We start from the raw sequence: 21,878 nt of genomic DNA on the forward strand, positions 1-21,878 counted from the left end.
TTGCTCACACAGGACAGGCCCTTTTCATCCTCTGCATGTGCTGCCCCTCCCCCGGCATCACCTGGCCAACTCCTACTTATTTATTCCTTAGGTGTCTGTCTCAGGTGTCTGTCGGTCTCAACACCAATTTCTCAAGGACACCATTCTTCTCTGTCGCCACTCGTCCCTAGATTAAGCCCTCTGTTCCATACTCTCGTAGCCCCAATACTCGTTCTTTGTAGCCCTTCTCACAACTGTGAGCACATGGTTACCACGTGAGTCCTCTTGTCTCCCACACAAAACAGTCAACTGCAGAAGCCCACCACCAGCACAGAGCCTGACAGAGCGGGCGCTCCAATATTCATTATTGGGATAGGTGGCTCAATCAATTGAACATAAATTGCTTTGAAGCATTTCATAATTTTTAAACATAAAATTTAGTTAATATTTTAGTTAGACTGGCTTAAATGACCATAAGTTATTATTTATTAATTAAAACAAAAACTGAATGGGGCTATACGATTAGCTAAGCTTGAATACCCTCAAAGAGTAACAAACACCATGCTATTCACTTTACATTAAAGCTCCAAAAGAAATAAGTATCATAACCGTCATTTTACAGATGATGAGACTGAGTCTCAGAAAATTTAAGTAACTAGCTCACATTTATACAATTTGCAAGTGGTGGTGGCAGGACTCAAACTCATACTAACTTAAAAGTCAAATTTTTTTAATACATCATGCAATCTCTGATATCATACCTTTTTTTTTTATCTATTCTCTGTTAAAAATACAACGTCTTTGTGTAAGTATCTGAGGCTTAAAATAACTTTCAAAAATTACTGCAGTTTTAAATGACTGCCCAATTCAGTCTCTCATACACAAAAAACCATTCTATTCCACTCATAAAAATCAGCCTGCAACTCTTATTCAAAATGACACCCTTGTTCCTTCTCTATGTAATCTATACTTTATTCTACAAAATAAATTTAACTTCCAGTTAATTTTATTCTCTGCTAGGACATCAATTAATTTTAAAACCTAGAACCATAACATTAGGGAAAAATGTGCATATTGATTTCTATTTTTCAGAAAACTTTCTGCAGATCCATTTTGGACACACAGTTCATAGTAAACTCGACTATTCCCTAAACCATCCATCAAAATAAAAACTAACTATGCTAAAAATCCTTTTGGTATGAATTAATCTAAATCACACTCTCTAGCACAGTATCTTACAAATCAAGTAACTGCAAACTGGCAGCAGGCAGTCAATAAATATTTGACTGAGCTATCGCACAAGATATTTCTACAACTAATGTCCTGTTTTCTTGAGAAAGCAAACAGTAAATAAGTATTTTATTCTTATTAACAGTATTTCTAGGACAATTAGTGAAACGGATAACTAGTAAGCATTTCCTCAGCAAAGGCAGAAAGAGGTCATTTAACCCAATTATGAAAATCAATTATTGAAAAACACTATTTGTGCCTAACCACAATGCCGTACACATAAAACTAATATAAAATAATATTGAAAATGAACTGTGATTGGAAAAAAAGCCCACTATTCACAATATACTTTTTAAAATTCAAGACAGTATTAAATAGGATTTCTAATTTGTGGACTTATTATTATTGAAGTCATAATACACAGAAAGGACCATAACTTTTTAAATAATTAAGATATAACAAAATGTACTTAACACTCAAAACTTATTACAAAACTACAGTAATAAAGACAGTGTGGTACTAGCATAAAGACATACACATCAATGGAAAAGAATTCATATCTGATTTTCAACAGTAATGCCAAGATCGTTGAATGTGGAAAGGTTTTTCTTCACCAAACAATGCTAAGACAACTGGATATCTTCTGCATGCAAAAAAAAAATGAAGTTTGGACCCCTACCTTACAGCATATAGAAAAATTAACTTAAAATGGATCAAAGACCTAAATGTAAAAGCTAAACGCTTAAAAGAAAACACAGATATAAATCTTCGTGACTTTGGATTAGGCAATGGTTTCTCAGATGTGACATCAAAAGCACAAGCAACCAATGAAAAAATAGGGGACGGTATGCAGAATACAGAATCTCGTACAATAAAAAGACAAATAACCTAATTTAAAAATGGGCAAAGGATTTGAATAGATAGTTCTCCAAAGATATATAAATGGCTAATAAACACATAAAAAGATGCTTAACATCATCAGTCATTAGGAAAATGCAAATCTAAACCACAATTAGCTACCACTTCACATCCACTAGGATGGCCAAATTAAAAACATCACCACCACCACCCAGAAACTCACAAGCATTAGTAAGGATGTTACCAATTGGAACTCTTCTACACTGCCAGTGGGAATTTACCATGGGACAGTTGCTATGGAAAACAGTTTTGCAGTTCCTCAAAAAGTTAAACATAGAATTCTCATATGTATGATCTGACAACATGTATTCATATAGAAACTTGACTGTGAATGTTCACAGCAGCACTATTCACAAAAGCTAAAATGTGGAAACAAACCAAATGTTCATCAACTGACGAATGTATAAACAAAGTGTGGTCTATCCATACATTGGAATATTATTCAGCCATACAAAGGAATGAACTACTGACACATGTTACAATATGGACAAACTTTGAAAACATGCTATGTGAAAGAAGTCAGAAACAAAAGACCACATATAATGCGATTCCATTTATACAAAATGTCCAGAATAGGCAAATCCATACAGACAGAGCACAGACCGCCAGGGGTTGAAGGGAGGAAGAGATGGAGAGTGACTGCTTATCGGTTTAGGGTGTCTTTTGGGGGTGCTGAAATGTTCTGAAACTAGTCAGTGGGATGGTTGTAGAATCTTGTGACTCATACTAAAACCACTGAATTGTACATTTTAATATGGCAAATTTTATGGTATATGAATTATACCTCTATTTAAATAATATAAATTCTTAACACTAAAGCTATTCTGATCATAGTTTTGTGATTCTTTTGGTGATTCGGAAACTTCTTGTGTTTAAATGTCCAGATTTTTTCCCCTCAAAGTCTCAAAAAATGAAAACTTCTAATTAATAGCATATTCAAAATGTGTCCTACATATATGATTCATAATGTTTCTTAAAGTTTAACAAGTTAAAAATGTTAGGAAAGGTGATTTGCTAGCAAAACTGGAAAAATACTCAACCTTAAAAAAAAGTATAACCTCATAACTAATACTCAGGCATGTTTTTTACATTATTTTTAAATTATTTGTACTATAATTTAAAGAAACAAATCAACTTGACTTGCTCTGTTTTCATATTGAAAAATATGAAAAGCAGAGAAATAACTAATTTTTAATAACCTAGATTTTACATGATTTTGTTCATAAGATGAAATGAGACATTCTACTAATTAATGAGTGCACAAACAGCAGGAAACATTTCAGCAGGTTAGTAAAAGGTATGTGAAACTTGAAAAACCTTGTGACCACAGTTCTTACTAATGGCACTTCATTTTTCACTTCTCATCACATGCCTCTGCTACATGAAATCAGCATTGAGGTCACTAACAAACTTTCCGTTTTTAATGGTAGAACTCATTAGTGTATAGGCATTAAGGCTTAAATGCAAAACTATCCTATGCCAACAGAAACAGACTAGTAATTGTTATTTGAGGGTTTTTTAAAAATGAACATCACCTAAGCCTCTGGGGTCCAGGCAGGTAATGTCAATGAGCAAAGAGCACCCAGCGTAACACCAGGAAGAAGTGGGATCTTGAGTGAACTGGACAGCACAGGCCCCACATAATGGAGGCAGCCATCACTTACCCCCAGCAAACTGCTGCAGATAGAAATGAGGGCCCGGCCTGGCCAGATTTCTAATATCTTAAGAGCTGGAAATCTGGGTTTTATTTTTCATATTTTGTGAAACCTCCTTAATTTTGAAATGTTGGCAACTAATTTTTAAAAAGGTTAGGATAGTGCACATGAGCTGGTGAATATGGCCACTAGTTTGTAAACTCTGAAACTCCTGAAACTAGTTATAATAAACTATAAATATACTGTAACATATTTAATATATAATTATTCTATACATAACAACTATATATTCTATATGTGCTAAAATATATATAATATGTGATAAATATATTTATCAAAGTTTGAGGGGCACTAGCCATCCTTCAAGTTTTCAAGGTGGTCCACAGACTAGGCCCTAGAGGGTAGTAACATTACATTTCATTCACATTCCTTACTGAAGTATCAAAGATCACTCACTTCTTCCGTTGATTTTGGTGACATTTTCTTACCGGAACCAAGTGAAAATAGAGTAGATATCTTAACTATACTCCACTGATAAGTAGTCCAAGAATCAAAACAGTTTGAGAACCATTGGGAGGGAAAAAAAATTAGGGAGGCTATTTCTTGCTTTTGGGCAGACCTTAAAGAAAATTAACTAGGAGGTAAAACTGGTCACCATTTTATAATAATTGACTAGAACAGTAGAATGGGACACAGCTGTCAAATTATAATTACATAGTTAAATAAAAATCTTGTGTTACACTTTCTAGTATGAACATGGTAGAGTTAGTTATAGACACGAATTTTCCCGGAAAATATACATAGCAACAAGGAGAAAGAGAAAAACCTCACAAAACTCTTTTTTTCAGCAAACTTAGGAGAAAACCAAAAATATGAAAGTCTAAAATACATGAGATCAGACCTGAGGTCAAACTAGGCTGCTATCAGACAGAATCTATGTTGGGAGTGGAGAGCAGAGACTGAGATGTAAGATGAGGCATGTGATGAGGAGGGCCCAGTGGCAGATTCCAGAAAGCAATGGCAAGAATGCACTTCCTTAGAGAATGGGGTCTATGTTGGCAGGTTGGCACTGTGTCCCTCCAGTCACAGCTTCAAAAGGGTGGAAAGCCCAGAATCGGTGACAAAAAGTCTCCGAGATTTGATCTGGTTTGGAGAAGCAGAGGACTTGTGGTAAAACAGAGAAACACACCCAGGGGCCATATGTGAAAAAGACTCTCAGAGGCAGAAATCTGAAATCTGCCCCGGCCCCACCCACACATCCTACAAATAACTGACAGAGGAAAATTCAATTCGTTAAATTACAGGAAATAAAAAGGTAACTGCTACAGCATTGACTTAGAGATACTATAAGAAAAATGGTAGAAACGAGCAGCATAAAGTACCAAGTGAAAAAGAGTACTCATTAGAAAAACATTACAACAAAAAACATAAAAATTCTAACTAAATATTCCTGCATGAATCTAAGAAAATCAGTGAAGTCATCACCACCATGAAGAAGATCACGAAGCATGAATATAAGAACTTGAGGGAGAAATATGTAGAAAACAGGTATAGGGAAAGCATGAACTGGCAGAATTCAAGAAAGAAATAGAATAAACAAAACCATAAGAGAAATGAAAAAGAAACTGAAAGGAGAACAAACAGAAGAAACACTGCAGAAGACATAGTAAGAGACACTAAAAACAGAAACAAATGAAAAATGTTTAAAAAGATTAAAGAGAAAATAATAAAAAAAATATGCAAAGGGATAGCCAACATATATACATTTAGAGTCATCAAAAAATAAAACCAAAACGATCAAAAAAATATTTATAGATACAATTAAAGAAAATTTTCCTGAAATAAAAATAGATTTGAATCTACATTATTCGAAGGGCACAAGTATGCCAGTATATCCTACACCGACATATCCTAGTAAAGTTACTAAATATTAGAGAGAAAGAAAATCTTTTAGGTAGACAGGCAAAAAAAAGATCAAATCATAAATAATGGGGGGGGGGATTCAAGCTGGCTTCACACATCTCCACAGCAATATTTAATGCCTGAAAATATCTGTACAATATCTATAAGAAAGAAAGAGTAAGCCCTGGATTTTATTACCTGCTAAGTTGTTCTTCAAGTATAAAGCAATGAAAATAAGTTCTGAAAATGTTGTAAGTATGATATCCCCATGTTGTTCCCATGATTCCTTACTGAGAAACTACTAGAGGATGACCTTGAGTCAACCAAAGGATGACTGGGAAAAACTTCAGCAAAAGTGCTTGGATGAGCACTAAATAATAGATTTTAACTGAAGACTTAAGACTAAAGCAAGAGAGAAGGGTGATAAAACAGAACATAAATATTATAGGCCGTAACAAAATATAAATGCAAATAACAAAAACTGGAGAAGGAAGAAAGTGAGCAGAAAGTATAAATAAGGTTTCTGATTACCCTGATGTAATAGCGGGGAGAAAATGGATAGCCTTAAAGCTTACAAAGCAAGTAGCAGAAGTATAAGCACACATAATAGTACAAATGCAAATATTATTGTGAAAAAATACTATTTGACTATTGACTAAAACTGAGTGACAGAGAGGAGAAAGGGGAAAGAGAAGACTTTAAAGGAATTTTACCTTTGTTCATAGAAAGACAACTAATAATTTCTACAAATAGAGAACTAAGAATATCAGCTAAAGTAACTAAGAAGACAAAATACGAGCTTTGCTGAATATCAGAATAAAAAAGCAAAGAAAAACAGACTACGCAGTGAAAAACTTAAAATTCATATACGTTTATATGTAATATATATTTATTTATACATATTTAGATATATTTATATATTATATATGAACAGAAAATTAAAAATAAAATACAATGCCAGAGGACAGACAAAACATATCTGACATATCAATAAACATAAATAGATTTAACTCATATTAAAAGAAAGATTTTTCAAATTGACTCATAAAGCAGAACCTAACTCCTAACTAATTGATTAGTAGAGACATCTAAGCTCATTTAAAAAGTTCAAAAACAAAAAGATGGACAAAGGTATACCAGGCCAATGTAAACAAAAAGAAAGTAGGAATTGTTTCGCCCAGCTTTCTGACTTCAGAATCTGAGGTCTTAAGATCTATAAATACTGCTACATGTTCTTCTGTAATAGTGCACGTGGGGATGTGTGCATGAATAAATATATTTTATATATTTCCAGAAGAAAAGCTATCTAAAATAAATTACTGAATTATATATGATTTTTAAAATAAGACCAGATATCGAATAGGCAGTGTCACCAGCCTGCTGAGTTTAAAGCATTTAGTGATATTTACCCTTTAAAGATATATTTTCCATATAAAAATCAAAACACTATACTGAGAACTCCTTAGCTAGATGTCAAGATCAGTCGTTGGCCTAGTATCATATAATAACTCCTCATTCTCATGACAATCTACTGTCAACCACTCAAAATCTAAAATTCCAGTTGAACTGTTGTTCTCTGTAAGAGAAGAGACGTAAGGAAGTATTTTTTTTTTAATGAAATTTACAGTACATTAAGAATACTTCCATTGAAGCAACAATGTTGTTTAGCTTCTTGCAGAAATCCATAACTATGATACTGCTTTCAGGTGTCAGCGCTGTAGTTTTGGAAAGAGATTTCATGCCTTGGAAACAAAAGTGCATGTGGATAGTAAAAATCACGAGAAACTCTAGGAATATTATATAAAGATCAATAATGGCTCTTTAAATACAAAAATAACCCTGTGATGACATCAATCCAGTTAATGCTTAAAGGGAAGCAACTGTGAAACCTCTGTGTTTCAACATCAATATGAGTAATGAAAATAGAGGGGATAATAATAGTACCGACCAGAGAAGACTGTTATGAGCATGAAATATCAATAAATATTAGCTAATATTATCATCACAAAAACATAAATTTCAAACTGACACATTATTTACATCTTTTAAATCTATTATAATTATTGATGATAGAGGTAGTCCCACAGAAAGCTATTTTCCTAATGGAAAACAAAAAAAAAGAAATTTAAAGCATCTTCTTCCCTTTATTCCCTGTTCCCTCTCTGCTACCACCTACCATGGTGGGAGATTAGGAACCCCTTAAGAGCATTATACTAGGATGTTTTGGTTGTTGGTGCACTGGCTTCCCCTCCAAGGCTGCTGGGAACTACTTAAAATCAGAGATTATATCCTGTGCATCTCAGCACATCCAAGGCACCTGTTCTCACATGATATAAGCTCAATAAAGGTGTGTTAAATTAACAAATGTGATACTGTGGGATTTGTATTTGTGTGTGTGTGTGAAAAGATGACCCAGTTCAAGGTTTATATTTTGTGGATTGCAATGACCTTGATATCAGACTTCTCAGGGAGGTAGGCAGCTAAGGCACTTCAGCTGGGACCAAGAACAAAAAATCATTCAAAAAATACTTAGATGCTACGGAGTACTCTGTGATTACCAGGCAATGAACTGGGCTCTAATGTTATAGAGACCATATCTCTATCTGTAAAGAGCTCACAGCCTGGTGGGCACAAAACAGATAAGAATCTCACCCCCCACCAAAGAGTAGATATGCAAAAATTAAACCAAGATATCTGACTCCCAGACTTGTAAACTGCAGTGTTCTTTCCATTAGAACAATCAATGCCTTTCAAATGTTGACAGGGCTCACAGTAAAGAATACATTCTGTAGCACTCCCCAGTACGGATACACACATTTCTGATCTTTTCTATTTAACTGCATTCTATTTTACTATTTTAAAATGTTCATCTTGACACATAAATTGGTTTATGACTCAAAGGTGGAAAAATACTGCTATAGAATATTTTTTAAAATTTCTCTAGAATTTCAAGGTCAGATATAATTCCTCATTTTTCTTCTCACACAACAAATTTGTACCCCAGTAAAAAAAATAAATAAATTACCAAATAATCAAATAACCCCAAAGACTAACGGAGCCATGACAGCTGTTATTTGAGGAGTGGGGGGAAGCTAAACCTAATCTCCGTCAGCTCTCCAAAGCCACCCAATCTAAGGGAAACAGCATTTGCTAAACAAAAACAGTTCGGAGGCAAGTTCCCTGGCACCTCAGCTCTCTTTCAACTAGACTTTGTGCTTCTACTTACAATGAATATTTTTTAAATGATTTTGTGTAAGAGACTTTAAAGTGTTTGGATGGGGAACAATGAACTTATTAATATAAGTAAATGAGAATAAAAATAAACTATTTTAAATAAATATATTTTATTTTTTAAAATCTCTCTCTGAAATTAGCCAATCTTCACTTAAATTGGGGGGAAGGGAGTGTACTGATTTATCTCAGATCTGAATAAAAGCATACATACGTGGATCATTAATTAAACTAGTACCTCTTTTGGTATGCCCCTGAAATATTAGAAAAAAGGAAGTGTGTGACTTCTCCTCAGCATTAGATGTTTCTACAGCACTTTCTACTAAAGAAAGTGGTACCAACTATCACCACAACCTAGTCGCAAGCTAGAAACTGAACAAACCCCAAAGAACAAGAGTTCTTTCAAGAAATGTGTCCCCAACAAGACATAAAGTCAGAAACCAGCGGAAGACCAGAAAACTTTCCATTTTCTGTGTCTACAGGCAGTAAGTACTCCAGCTCTGAGAATGCAAATTAAGGGTAAGAATGTTCACTCAAGTTCATGGGCTTACTAGCCTCACTGTTCCCCATCCGGGAAGCATGTCTGAGTTTAACGTACTCATTTTTGTGACATTTGCCTCAAATTAAAAGACAATTTTATAAAACTTGAATAGATCTTCCTTTCTTCCCTAGAAGAAATCTGTTTAGAACAATGTTTAGAAAAATATTCTTTTTATAAATATAAAATGCGTTTTTCCTAAGAAAAAGGAGAAAGCCATACTTATTATTTATCAGCTCTGTGCAACAGAACTTTCTTTGATGATGGAAGTGTTTTATCTACATCTGCACTATCTAAAACAGTAACCACTATTCACCTAATATGGAGCACTTGAAATGTGGTTGGTGTGATTGTGAAACTGATTTTTTAATTTTTTCGTATTAATTAGTTTAAATTTAAATAGCCACATAGGCTAGAAACTACCATATGCCGCAGTGAAGGATAGATAGATAATCAACAAAAGTCCTCAGCAGCACAGCTGTGTAATTGACTTGTCTTAGACGGAATGCCACATTTTGAAAAAATGATATTCTATACCAATATTCATCTTTCGGTTTCCTAATATTTAATTAATTAACATTTAAGGTTTCCCCAGAAATGGTTTTTTAATAATTGGCAATTTCTATTCTAAAACATGAACAGACTGGATCTGCTGAGCCGAATTCCTTTGACAACGTTCAATTTTCCATCTGTGAAACTTAAGCATAAGGAGAGGGGGGGAAAATGTGAGCCCATCCTCCTCTTGATACAAAGGGAAGAAATGAAATACATAGATCCATAGGAGGTTAATATAACCTCCTAGATGCTTTTATGGGTACATCTGCTCATCAACTCCAGCTTATGTTTGTTTCTTTAGACCCAATTGCGGCTTTTAACAAAAGTCATTCCTACGTTTGTTTGAGCTCTTAACTGTGTTTTGTTATGATCAGACCATGACGACCCCCTAAAAGTATTCTGCCTTTAGGAAAATCATAAAAAATAAACACACTAAAATATTCTATCCTTGAATAAGATGAACTGATCATATGGTGAAAATGCAGTAGCCTAAAAAGAGCAGATGCTTCAGAGGGACTAAAATATGCAGATCACGCCAAGACCACTTTCCAAGCAGGTGGCAAAAGAAATGGTACAGTTCTATAGTCAACAAGGAAGAGACGCCTCAAGAAAATGTGCTTAAAAATACATTGCAGCCTTGCTGTGGCCATAGGACAACTAACTTCAAGCAGCACTTAAATTGTTCTCCTTACGATCTCAAGGTCAATGCTAAATTAATTTTTCAGCTTCTCACCTTATATGTAAATATACCACACACACACACACACACACACACACACACAAGGACAAACATTTCAGTAATTTCATCATGTTTAAGTAGAATGACCACCTAGAACTCGTACCTAAAAATACTATAAGCTCATTTAAAACAAGCAAACTGAAGTATATTGAACAAAGAACAAAGCTACCGGTACCACAAAGGATATTTAGGACAACTCAAACTGTACAAGGCAAAGCAATTCTAAAACAGCAGTGTAATTCAGGTAAGAATTCAGCACCATAGATGAGAATTTCTTTTTTTTCTCTACTATCACTACTGCTACCACAAAAGTCCTAAAAAAGGACTAGAAGCTCACTCACTATATTCAAAAAGCACTGGGATAGCAACAAGACACATGACAAAGGAGCAATGTGTACACTACCCAGGGCCTTCAGACCTTGCAGAACAATAAATGGCATTGCCAGAAGGAGAAGACTTCATCTGAGTGCACCTTGACCTAGCAAGTCTGTCAGACCCCATAAAAACTAGGTGTTGCCAATTCTTTTCTGTGGTTGTACAGATAAAATCTGCAGATATAGCCTGGTTAAGAAAGAGGGAGACAGAGAATTTAAAAAGGGGAACTACCATCCTGAGAGTTCCCTCCTCACCCTTCCAAGGTATGAACTACAGACTCCGCTGACTGCTGCATCTACAGTGTGATCGCTAAGGAGCCTATCAGTTACAAAATTCTAGGATAAAAGCCTCAACGTCTAAGAGAAGTGATAGAAACCTCAATGCTTTTTTCATCGTCCTAATTCTTAGAGGAAAAAAAGTCAAATAAGTATACAATACAGAATTTTCATAGCAGGGGCACAAGTTCTCAAAGCACACAGGGCTTCAAAACAGAAAATGAACACTACTTCTCATTTAGTTCTCTAAAAGTCCACTTCAGAATAGTACTACTTCTATTTCTCAAAATGCAATTTAAACTCAGAAATAAAAATGTACTTAAACTCAGGAGATAAATTAGTTTCACATGGACAAAACTTAATTGTCATATTTAATATTCTAATACAGGTTTATGAGATAAAGTAGATGCTAGTAAGCAAAAGAAACGTACACACCAGAAGAGAAAGCATTTTTTGCTTGGCATAAAATGTTAACAGCACGATACTACATTAAAAGAAAAAAAAAGTATTATTTTAGCACAAATAGAGTTCGGTTCTTTTTCTAAATTACCAATGTTTGTGGACCAAATATCTTATTTATGTAAGCCCTCAAGCCCTGTATAACCCACTCCCATTCTTCTAAGAGAGCTTTTGCAGTCCAGTTCTATTAAATGTCAATTACATTAAAACATTTTTTAAGGAATTTATCAATAAATGTAGTTATACTAATGAAATTATCATCCTTAAGTGGGATTCTAGAGAAAAACTCAATGGAACTGTTTTCTAGTTATTTTTTCTAGTCAAAGCATAAAAGCAACATCAACCCAAAGTGAAATATATAATTAATCATGGCTCCTGATTCAAGCATAACATTACAAATGTGTTCCTATGCATTAAACAAAAGTGTTCTCACTCTTACCTGTATATCCAGCATACCATCCCCAGGAAGCCACCATTCCTAAAAGCCATTTATACATGATTCCTTCAATATACCAGAAGCTCTTGCTGTCCAGCAAACGAAGGGGCTGAAGTATAATTACATAGCAGATGTAGGATGGAATTGCAACCAGGTTGTTGGCGACCATAAAGGCAAATCTCATCAGGGCTTTCACCAAGGTCCAGCCCAGCCACGGAGCTTCTTCCAAAGTCACAGCCATTCTCACATTGGAGTCCGTCTGGTCTTTCTAAGGTGAAAGGAAAATTCATTTAAAAAGGAAAATGGATTAAACACATCTAAATAATCACCAACATAGAAATCATCTCCAGCACAAAAATAAAAAAGAAAATCGAGGGTCTAAGCCTTCCCGGTGTAGTACCTCGGTCATCTCGCCGGGAAATTCCAGAGGGGGACAGAGAGCGAGGGAGGAGGAGCCGCACAAGGTCAAGGGAGCTGTTCACAGAGGCACAGGGTATGTCATAATATATTTAGCAAATGATAATGCTAACTAATCGGTGGCCGTCCTCGCACCGCGTCTCACTGCAGTTTTCTGTTGGACTTTAAGGAAGAAAAACAGACCCACTTGCTTTAGACACCCTCAGTTTCTCCAAACTGACGACTCGAGGGACAGGAAGCCTGAAACATGGACCTCTGGGTCAGATCTCCTAGATACAGGGAACCTGGTACCCTGTCCACCACCATTCCTGCACGTTGATTCATTCCCTCCGAAGGTCTCTCGCATTAGCAAGAAGAGTAGTTCCACTCGAAATTTTCATTTGAGGCAAAGGGGGTTTTTGTTTCCCCTTATTTAAGGGGAAAAAAAAAAGAGAGAGAGAGAGAGTGGCCTAGAAAAAGGGCAGGAAGGTGAGAGGAAGAGAGTGGGGGCAAAAGGGAGGAAGAGCGGGAGTAGGGGGAGGGGAGCAAAAGCCCGAAAGAGGTGAAGGCAAAGGGGCCGGGGATGGAGGGAATAAAGTCTTCGACCAGAGGCCCGGCGAGCGGGGCATGATGAAAGAAGCGAGGAAGCAGAGGCGACGACAGCGCTCAGGGGGCGGATGGAGCCCGCAGCGGTTTCCGCGGGTGTGGACCGGGTCGGGACGGCGGTCTCGGCCCACGCGCCGGGCTCACCTCGGCGGGCGCGGACGGCAGGCGCTGGAGCGCGGGGGCGAGCGGGGCGGGCGGCCGGTGGCCCGGGGCGCGGAGCTGCGCGGCGGCGGCGGCGGCGGCGGGTGTCCCCGGCCGAGGGGTCGCGGTCATGGACGCGGCGGCGGCCGAGGCGCGGCGCGAGCGGGCGCCCTACTCCCCTCGCGGCTGCCTGCGGACAGAGGAACGGCGGGGACTCAGAGGCCGGACCTGTCACCGGGGCGGGTCCCGGGGAGGCGGGCGGACGCCCCGCGCCCCCGCCTCCTCCTCGGGGCCTACCGCGCCCTGGTCCCTCATGCCGCCGCCGCCTCCCCCGGCTGCACAACGACGACTCCCCTTCCGCGCCCCCCAGCGCCTCCCCGGGCCCGGCTCCGCGGGCGCAGCCGCGGGGCCTGCGCCCGCCGAGCCGGGGGTTACCTCGGGCTGGCCCGGCCCCGGCCCGGGCTACGGGAGCCGGAGGAGGCGGAAGAATGCATGGCCGGCGGCGCGGCCGGCGGAAGAAGGCGGCGGCGAGGCCCGCTCCGGCTGCGGCGCGGCCCGCGCCCGTCCCCGGCGGCGCGGAGACTCGGTCCCCAGGGCCCGGCCGCGTTCGCCGGGGCTGGCGGGGAGGGGCGGCGGGGAGGAAGCGGCGGGAGTCGGGACTGCGGCGGAGCCGCCCCCAGAGCGCCCTCTAATGAAGGCGCAGCCGCCGCCGCCCGCGCCCCGGGGCTGCCTCGCCCCCAGGCCAGGACCTCGCTGAGGACGGGACGGAGGAAAAGGGCCGCTCAGAAAGGTCCAGGAATGAGCACCAGTCCTTACATCGCACGAGGAGCGCTTTGGTCCAAATCGAGAGAGAGCCCCCTTTCAGTCAAAACAGCCGTTTTTCATTGTTACGGTTCTTGCTCGTCTGACAAGCTGATCTCTACCCAAACTAGGAAGCTGTCTCCTTGAAGACTGAATGTCCTCTTTTCTTTCCTAATGAAACCCAAAGGCTCTCAAGGCTTTTCTCCTGAACCTCTCCAGAGTATTAAGGTCTAGAGTTTAAAATCAATTCATTTTAAGTGCCAGAATTCTAGTTTCTGGAAAGCAACCAAAACATTAATGACAGCTGTAATTTCCCATCCATTCCCACCCTCACCCACCTCGGGGGCGGGGGTGGGGGGTGGGGGGAAACCCTATGAGAATGAGTGGTCCACACAGGGACACCGAAATTTAGTTAGTCAAGGAGGGAGAAGCACTTAGATAGTGCCTGCCGCTGAGAAAGTGATCCAAAAATGGTGGGTGGCCACAGCTACCCCTGGACAGGCTTAGTCGCTCCTGGGACATTAGCTGCATTCTACTTCAAGGCCAGGCCATCAGAAGGAAAATAGAGAAATAGCCCAATGACTTGCCCACCTGAATGTTCTCAAATGGCTTGCCTACATTTCAGTTTTAAAAACACTCATAATAGCTTGTTATGTCCCTTAATCACATTTGTAAATGGGAGTAGGGATAGTTTTTACATGTTCCTAGTGACCTGCCATAGTTAAATCAAACTGCCACTTAGTCTGCCTACTTTGAAAATGTTTGTCACTGTGTTTGCTTTGGACTCTCAACTGTTTCTCTTCCTCTTTAACTTTGGTCCAGAGGTGAAGGAAAGAAAAGTCACTTTCTGCCATATGAAAGAATACTTCCTATTCCCATTCCCTTTGGTGATGATGAAATACATGAAAGCACAGAGCCTGCCTGAAATAATTTATTAAACTCCTCTCTATTTAATATTAATTAGTTTTTACTGATATATGTTATTTATCTATTTCACTAACACTATATTCTGACTGCATAGGGCTTAAAAAGGCACAGGCCCTATCAGAGAACTTTCCATATAAGTCTGACTGATGTATACCAATAGAAAAGTTAGATATGTCCTTTCTATTCCCTGTATTCCCTCTGAGAATTTTGGTGCCAAGGTAATAGCATCTTTAAACAAATCTCGTGAGAGAAATAATATACATACTGTGTAGATTATTGTTCAAAATATGTCACTTTAAATGAGATGGATGAGGCACATGTTACTTCTGAGAATCAAGAGTAACCCCTCCTAGGAATTCCATTTGGTCCATCCCATTCAGCATTCCCCACATGCTGGTAAACACTGGCTGACACCCGGAGAGAGATAACCTACGATGTGATGTACACCTGGTTCCTGGATTAAGAGCATCTGCCAGAGCGCTGGGTACACCAGTGCTCTGAGTGTACCTTGCTGAGATGTAATTAGTAGCAGCCAACCTGGCCCAAAAATGAGCCAGAGATTGGGTAGGACCTTGCACAGTGGGTCTTGAACTTAAGTGTGTAAAAATATCATTGGCGTGTCTGCTGAAAAGATAGATTCTTGGGCATCATACCAGAAAATTTTAATACTCTAGGCCCAAGAGGGGCCTGGGAACTTACTTTTTAAAAAGTATCATAGGTGATTCTGATGCAGGTAGTATGCAGATCCTGCTTTAAGAAACCCTAACCTGGAGATATCCTGAGAATCACATCCTTTTCTAGACTCTTAATCATTTTAAATTATATTTGTTCATATTCTCACCTGTATTTATTTACTGGGACTGCCATAACAAAACACCACGAACTGGGTAACTTAAACAACAGAAATTTATTTTCTCATAGTTCTGGAGGCTAGAAGTCTGAGATCAAGGTGTTGACAAGGTTGATTTCTTCTGAGGCCTTTCTCCTTGGCTTATAGATGGCCACCTTCTCCCTATGTCTTCATATGGTCATCTCTGTGTGCGCATGTGTATGGTGCCTGACACTCTGTGTTCTAATCCCTCCTTATAAGGGCACCAGTCACATTGGATTAGGGTCCACCCTAATGACCCTGTATTACTTAATTACCCCTTAAAGGCCCTATTTCTAAAGGCAATCGCATTCTGAGCTCCCGAGGGTTAGGGCTTCAATAGATGACTGTTAGGGGGATACGGCACATAAAGACATAATATCATCCTTCTGCCTTGTACACAGCAGAATTCTGCCATTTAAAGTAGCTCCTTGTGGAAGGGATGTGGAAGCCATAATTTTCATTATTTTAGCTTTTTTACTCTTGACTGGCTCCAAACTAAGATTTTTCTTGAAGCTAAGCAAACAGAGCAATACACTGTGTTCCAAGCGTAGATATGCCTCCCCACCCCCATCCCAGGGTGAATGAGGGGGCTTATCTTTTTAACTTTCTTGACCATTGGAGCACATTCAGTTTCAAGATAATTCAGTACCTACAATGGATAAAAAACTGCATTCTGGCTGACTTCTTTAGGGAACACTGTCACACAATGCTTATATTTCTTTTATTTCAGAATTCATTTTATATATATATATGTAAAATATAAAATATATATATATTTTGTACTCTTTCACCTTATATATACCGCCTTCTTCTAGCCTATACTTTTTTTACCCTCAACCCACTTAGGCAGCCTCCTGAGATTTTTCTATACTTTATTTCCACAACACCACAGGCAGACAGGTATATAAATGCTTTGAATGACTGTAACAGGAAGTTTGGGAAGGCCAGTTCTTCAGGGTAAGACAGATCTGTAGAAAGCAAGGACCTTCTTCAATGCCTAATCAGCTTCTAGTCCCCTTTCTTGCTACCTTAGAGCCATGCTTATCAAAATACCAACATTAATTAAGTCAGGAATTTCAGAGCCTTCATATACGCCCCAGTAGGAGGACAAAGGAAAACAGATTCTCCCCACCCCCCTCAACTCCCCATAGCTGCTGGGGTAATAGCTCCAGTTTCAAAGGCTCACATTTGAACCACAAGAGGACGGTCCTTTGAAAGAATTATGACTTCTTATTTCCAGAAGTCTCCAGACATTTTAAAACAATCTAACCACGATGCCTTAGAAGGTTTAATTCCACCCATCTGGTTCATATACACCAACAAATTAGGTTACAACCAGGGAAGGTCTCCCTTGGGCAGAAGAACTCCCCTGGGCCTTCTCTTTTTCCTATTGGCAATTATAAAAACATTTCACCTACCTGTGCTGGGTTCTGCACTAAAGCTCCAATGAACTATTTCCTCTCTAGGGGACAACCCCATCAGCAGTGTTGTAAATGTGCAATGACTTTGCACAGGCCTCCCACGTCACTACGAACAGTTGCAACCTAGAAATTAGCACCCCAAGAAAGCCATGCATTCTGTTAACAGGTTTAAATTCAAAGAAAAAGGGAAATATATATATAAAAATGTATATATTTTTCTTCTATGTTAGTACCAGTAATCATTTTATATTAAATGTATTAGGGCTTATAAACTTAATATTTTTTAGACAAGTCGGGTCAGATCTTTATGGCTTGACTGAAGCTTTATTTAAACCACTTCAGCAACTTTTCATGAGCAAGGTTGTTGCTAAGCACTATTGAGTAAACAACTCTCTCTTCTCCTCTGTGCCCCTCTCCTCTTCAACTCATTTCCCTTTTCCCTTCTTAATACTAAAATGATCTCTAGTTCCTAACGGGTACTACAGACCCCACCTAAGACCTGCACTCTTCCAAAAGACAACACTCTAAGCTAAAATCTTTTTCACCTCTCCAACATTGCATTTCCTTGGCTCAGTCCTGTCTCTCCTGCCTGGGATAAACTAATCCATGCTGAGGTGCTGCTTATGGCAAAAAATTATGTTCTCTCTTCCTAAAGTATGAACATTTTATGAAGAACCTCCTAAAACCCTCAAAGCCTTACTGGATTTCTAGCGGTAGAGGCTCAGGTACTGTGGTGGATGAGTATTCTTGTAAGGTTTTTTGGAGAAGCCTATTTCAGCAACTTTCTCCAATGACAGAACCTACGAAGGCATGTATTACCCTACGAATAAGACAAAATCAGATTTAGAATTGCATTTTTCTAATATAAGAACTGAAATAATGACATATTATTGCTGAGTATGCTACAATAATAATAGCTGACATTCATGGATCACTTTCAACTTCTAGGCCCTGTTCTCAGTGCTTTACATGCATTAACTCATTCCATCTCCACAAAGACCTTTCAAGAACCATATTGTTACCCATATCTTACAGACTGGGAGATTAAACTATCTGCCTTAGGTCACTAAGATAGCAAGTGGCAGGGCCAGGACTTGGTTCCCAGTGCTCAGGCTCCAAGCCCAAACCACTGATCACACACTACAGTGCCCCTCTAGGAGAGACTGGTAGAAAAGCTATTCTCCACCAGAGGATGCTATTCTTTTCCATTCTCACCTCTTATCACTCTCCCCTCACCCCTCCCGTGTGCCCCCCTTTACCGCCCTACCACTCTCCGCTACTGTACTAGCCACGTAAACACACATCTCAAAACGATGCGCTGTGCAGCTTCACGCATACAAGCTCGTGGTTTTTCTTGTTCAAGCTTTTCCCTTCTCTGTGTCTATTCGATCATATCCATCCCTCTCGATCCAGCTAAGATATCAAAGGATCCATATCCCCACTCCCGCCCCCACTTCAGAATTCACCGTCTTCCTCCAAATGTAGGCTTCTGTCACATCATTGTAACAAGCCTGGATGTTTTAGAGTTCAGGTTCTCTACCAAAATCAGGGGTTCCACATATCTGTCTTCCTCATTTTTGTTTTCCCAGTGTGTAACTTAGTTCTTTATACGTAGTAGGAAACAAATGTTTGTTTAATTGGTTCAGACTAAATAATTTCTTTTTATTTTTTTAAGTCGACAGTAGGATACCTTGAATGGTGATATCATCATCAACAACAACAACATCCAAACTATATCTAGGAGAAATAATGTTGCTGATACTTCATTATAAAACATATTTCAATCTTTTAAAAATGATTATTTCGATAAAATTCAATCGCTATAAGTACCTCAGTGGAATCACTAATTATACAAAATACTATTACCTCTTTTATTACTAAAATATCTTCCTTCTTTTATTCTTAAGCTATTACCTAACTCCAAAACCATTCTAGATAATGTGGTCATAGTATTTTTCTTAAAGTACCATTTTTGACATTTCATTTTCCTCTTCAAGTTTTGACATCAGTTTTCCATGTACTAACAAATCAAGTCTGAATGTCTCTGTCTGATTCGCTTCAGGGCCTTCAATACCTGATTTCTCACTCTTATGCTAGAGTTTATCAACCAACGGGCCATGCACACTGCTGTGTCTCAATTAAATTAACGTGGCAGCAGAATGCTTGGCTTCATTCACCTCACACTATTATTACTATTTTTGGTGAGTGCCATGAAGTTAAAGGTAGGGAAACATTGTCAAATTCTACTTTAATTATCATCGACTTCCCAACCAGCCTCCTCTACTTTTAATTGAGCCCATTCCATAGCTTCATTTCGGCTGTTTCCCTAACCTTGAATGTCATCTTTTTTTTTTTTTTCTGACCAACTTTCAACAGCCAGGGACAGCCTTTCTTAGGCAGGCCTCCAGCATCTCTTCTCTGAATAATTACTGCATTTATAGAGCGCACCAAACAATTTCAAATTAAAGTTCGACTTCATTCTTTACTTTCATAGATTCCTTCTGCATGCTTGTTGCAGTAAATAGCCACAATTAACTGCCCAACTATGAACCCACAGTTCAAGGAGTTCTCAGCATCTAAACTGGACAGATTTGAGAAGTTCCGGATGCACGGTTTCACGGTACTCTACTCAGGTGCAAACAAGTTCCTCATTTTTATCTGCTTGTCCATCAGTAGCTCGCTCCTTTCCATTTTCCTGTCCTTCCAAGCTTATCGTCTGTTTTAAAGCCAAATCCACTTCCTTCACCCTCTCTAGCTCCTCAGAAAAGCTAGGTCTTCTTAAGTCCTAGATTCTCCTTAACTTCTGGACAAAATGGTTCTTCTCACAGTTACATGAGTTCAAGCTTGGCAATCTCTTTGGACTCTGTCCACAGAATTCCCAGCATCGACTTCTTTATGGAAAACAGTCCCCTAATGAGCCGCTTTGAAAAAGCTTCTTCTCCCTTTCCTCTGGTCTCACCTCCATCCTCAGGAGACTCTCATGAATCTCACATCTCAGACTTTCTTTCACATCTCCAAGTCCTGCCAGAAGCTCCTGACTTATTCTGGAACCTTTTATCTCATAATATCCTATGTCTAGGTTTTCCCAAAAATTAAAATAAAAAAAAATCCACTGGAGTTCCTTTGTCTTGGTGTTGGGGTAGAGGAATTTAGTGATATTTGATAAGGGAGAATTCTCCAGGAGAAAAGGAACACAGGATAATTCTACTTATGAACAAAGGAAATAAGGTGCGGAGAAGTGACATGGTTGTTCATCATAGATTATATCAGGAATGGAGCTGGTATGGTCTAAAGGTGACCAACTCCTTCTCATTTGCGCAAGACTTTCATCATTTTAGCACTCAAAGTCCCACATCCCAGGAAATTTCTCAAGTGGTTGGTGACTCTATGTGGTCTCCTGACTCCCTAGTCAGTCTCTTAGCCAGGTTACAGAGGTCTGGCTTCTCTGTTGACGTTTTCTGTTCCCTGATGATCTGATACATCAGAGGTTAACAAGCCATTCAGGGCTGATAGTGTGTTTAATGTTTCCTATAAAGCATATTGCTTGTCCTTACCTGGGTTGAATTTCCCCTCTTTACCAAGCCTTCGGCAGTGCAGCTTGGCTCTTTCCATGGCTCTCATGAGCTTAAATCATAAGAGGTTCGAACAAAAAGTTTCACTCTGCTCCTATTCCAACTGTGTTTAAAGTTAATTTGTCATCTTGGGAGTTGAGACTGGTGGCTGAGACTCTTGTAATGAAAACCATGCCTCCTCGCATTTCTCCAGCACCTAGCAGTCAACATAGTTTCAGTCTCCCTCTCTCTCGCGTGCTCTCTCTCTCTCTCTCTCTCTCTCTCTCTCTCTCTCTCTCACACACACACACACACACACATACACACACACATATACATAGCCCTTGTTAGATGCTAACAGTAACCCCTTGAAGTAGGCAGGTATTTATTGGTTGAAAGAAATAAGAAGGGCAAGGAAAGAATTTCTTTAAAAGTGGTTTTCTCTTGAAATAGCCAGGTACATTTCTCTTGAAACATTTTATAAAATATACCTTCAAATTCTTTGTTTCTCTTAAATTTTGGCTTCAAAGCATGAACTGAAATAGAAATCTAACTTGTTTGGAATCAGATGCTGGCAACCACACGGCCGTGAGAAACTCCAGAGTATAGCCATACTCTGGGGGGATCCTGAACCAGCTCCTCTCTTCCAACACAGCCACAGGCAGGCCCTGGAATGAGGGTCCCACCCTCTGTCACCCCAAAGGCTGTCAAGCCCTCCTCTCTATGCCCCCTCACCCAGAATAGTATTTCTATAAGGAAACACAAACTTATAAACATTCTCTTGAAATGTAACCTGATTGTAAATTGGGAACTGTCAGTAAAAAACACCCCAGCCCTTGGTTTCCTATTGTATAGTCTCCTAGACACAAGTT

General features: G+C 39.2%; 1 protein-coding gene across 2 annotated transcripts in view; it reads right to left on the reverse strand.

Moving 5' to 3' along the window:
- LPGAT1 (lysophosphatidylglycerol acyltransferase 1) overlaps window positions 1–13,950 on the reverse strand; it is a 63,149-nt gene extending 49,199 nt beyond the window's left edge. Inside the window, exons 1-3 of one of the 2 annotated variants that reach the window (XM_016166496.2) lie at window positions 13,871–13,950; window positions 13,439–13,625; window positions 12,296–12,560 (exon numbers count right to left, since the gene is read on the reverse strand). In XM_016166496.2, the coding sequence (XP_016021982.2) occupies window positions 12,296–12,560; window positions 13,439–13,567 (394 nt within the window). In that variant the 5' untranslated portion in view covers window positions 13,568–13,625; window positions 13,871–13,950. Of the gene's footprint in view, window positions 1–12,295; window positions 12,561–12,692; window positions 13,626–13,870 lie in introns of those variants that run through there. The other variant, XM_016166495.2, reaches the window with a different exon arrangement.
- Window positions 13,951–21,878: the final 7,928 nt, after the last annotated feature.

The sequence above is a fragment of the Rousettus aegyptiacus genome, unplaced genomic scaffold (assembly GCF_014176215.1).
Source record: "Rousettus aegyptiacus isolate mRouAeg1 unplaced genomic scaffold, mRouAeg1.p scaffold_m13_p_17, whole genome shotgun sequence".
NCBI lineage: Eukaryota > Metazoa > Chordata > Mammalia > Chiroptera > Pteropodidae > Rousettus > Rousettus aegyptiacus.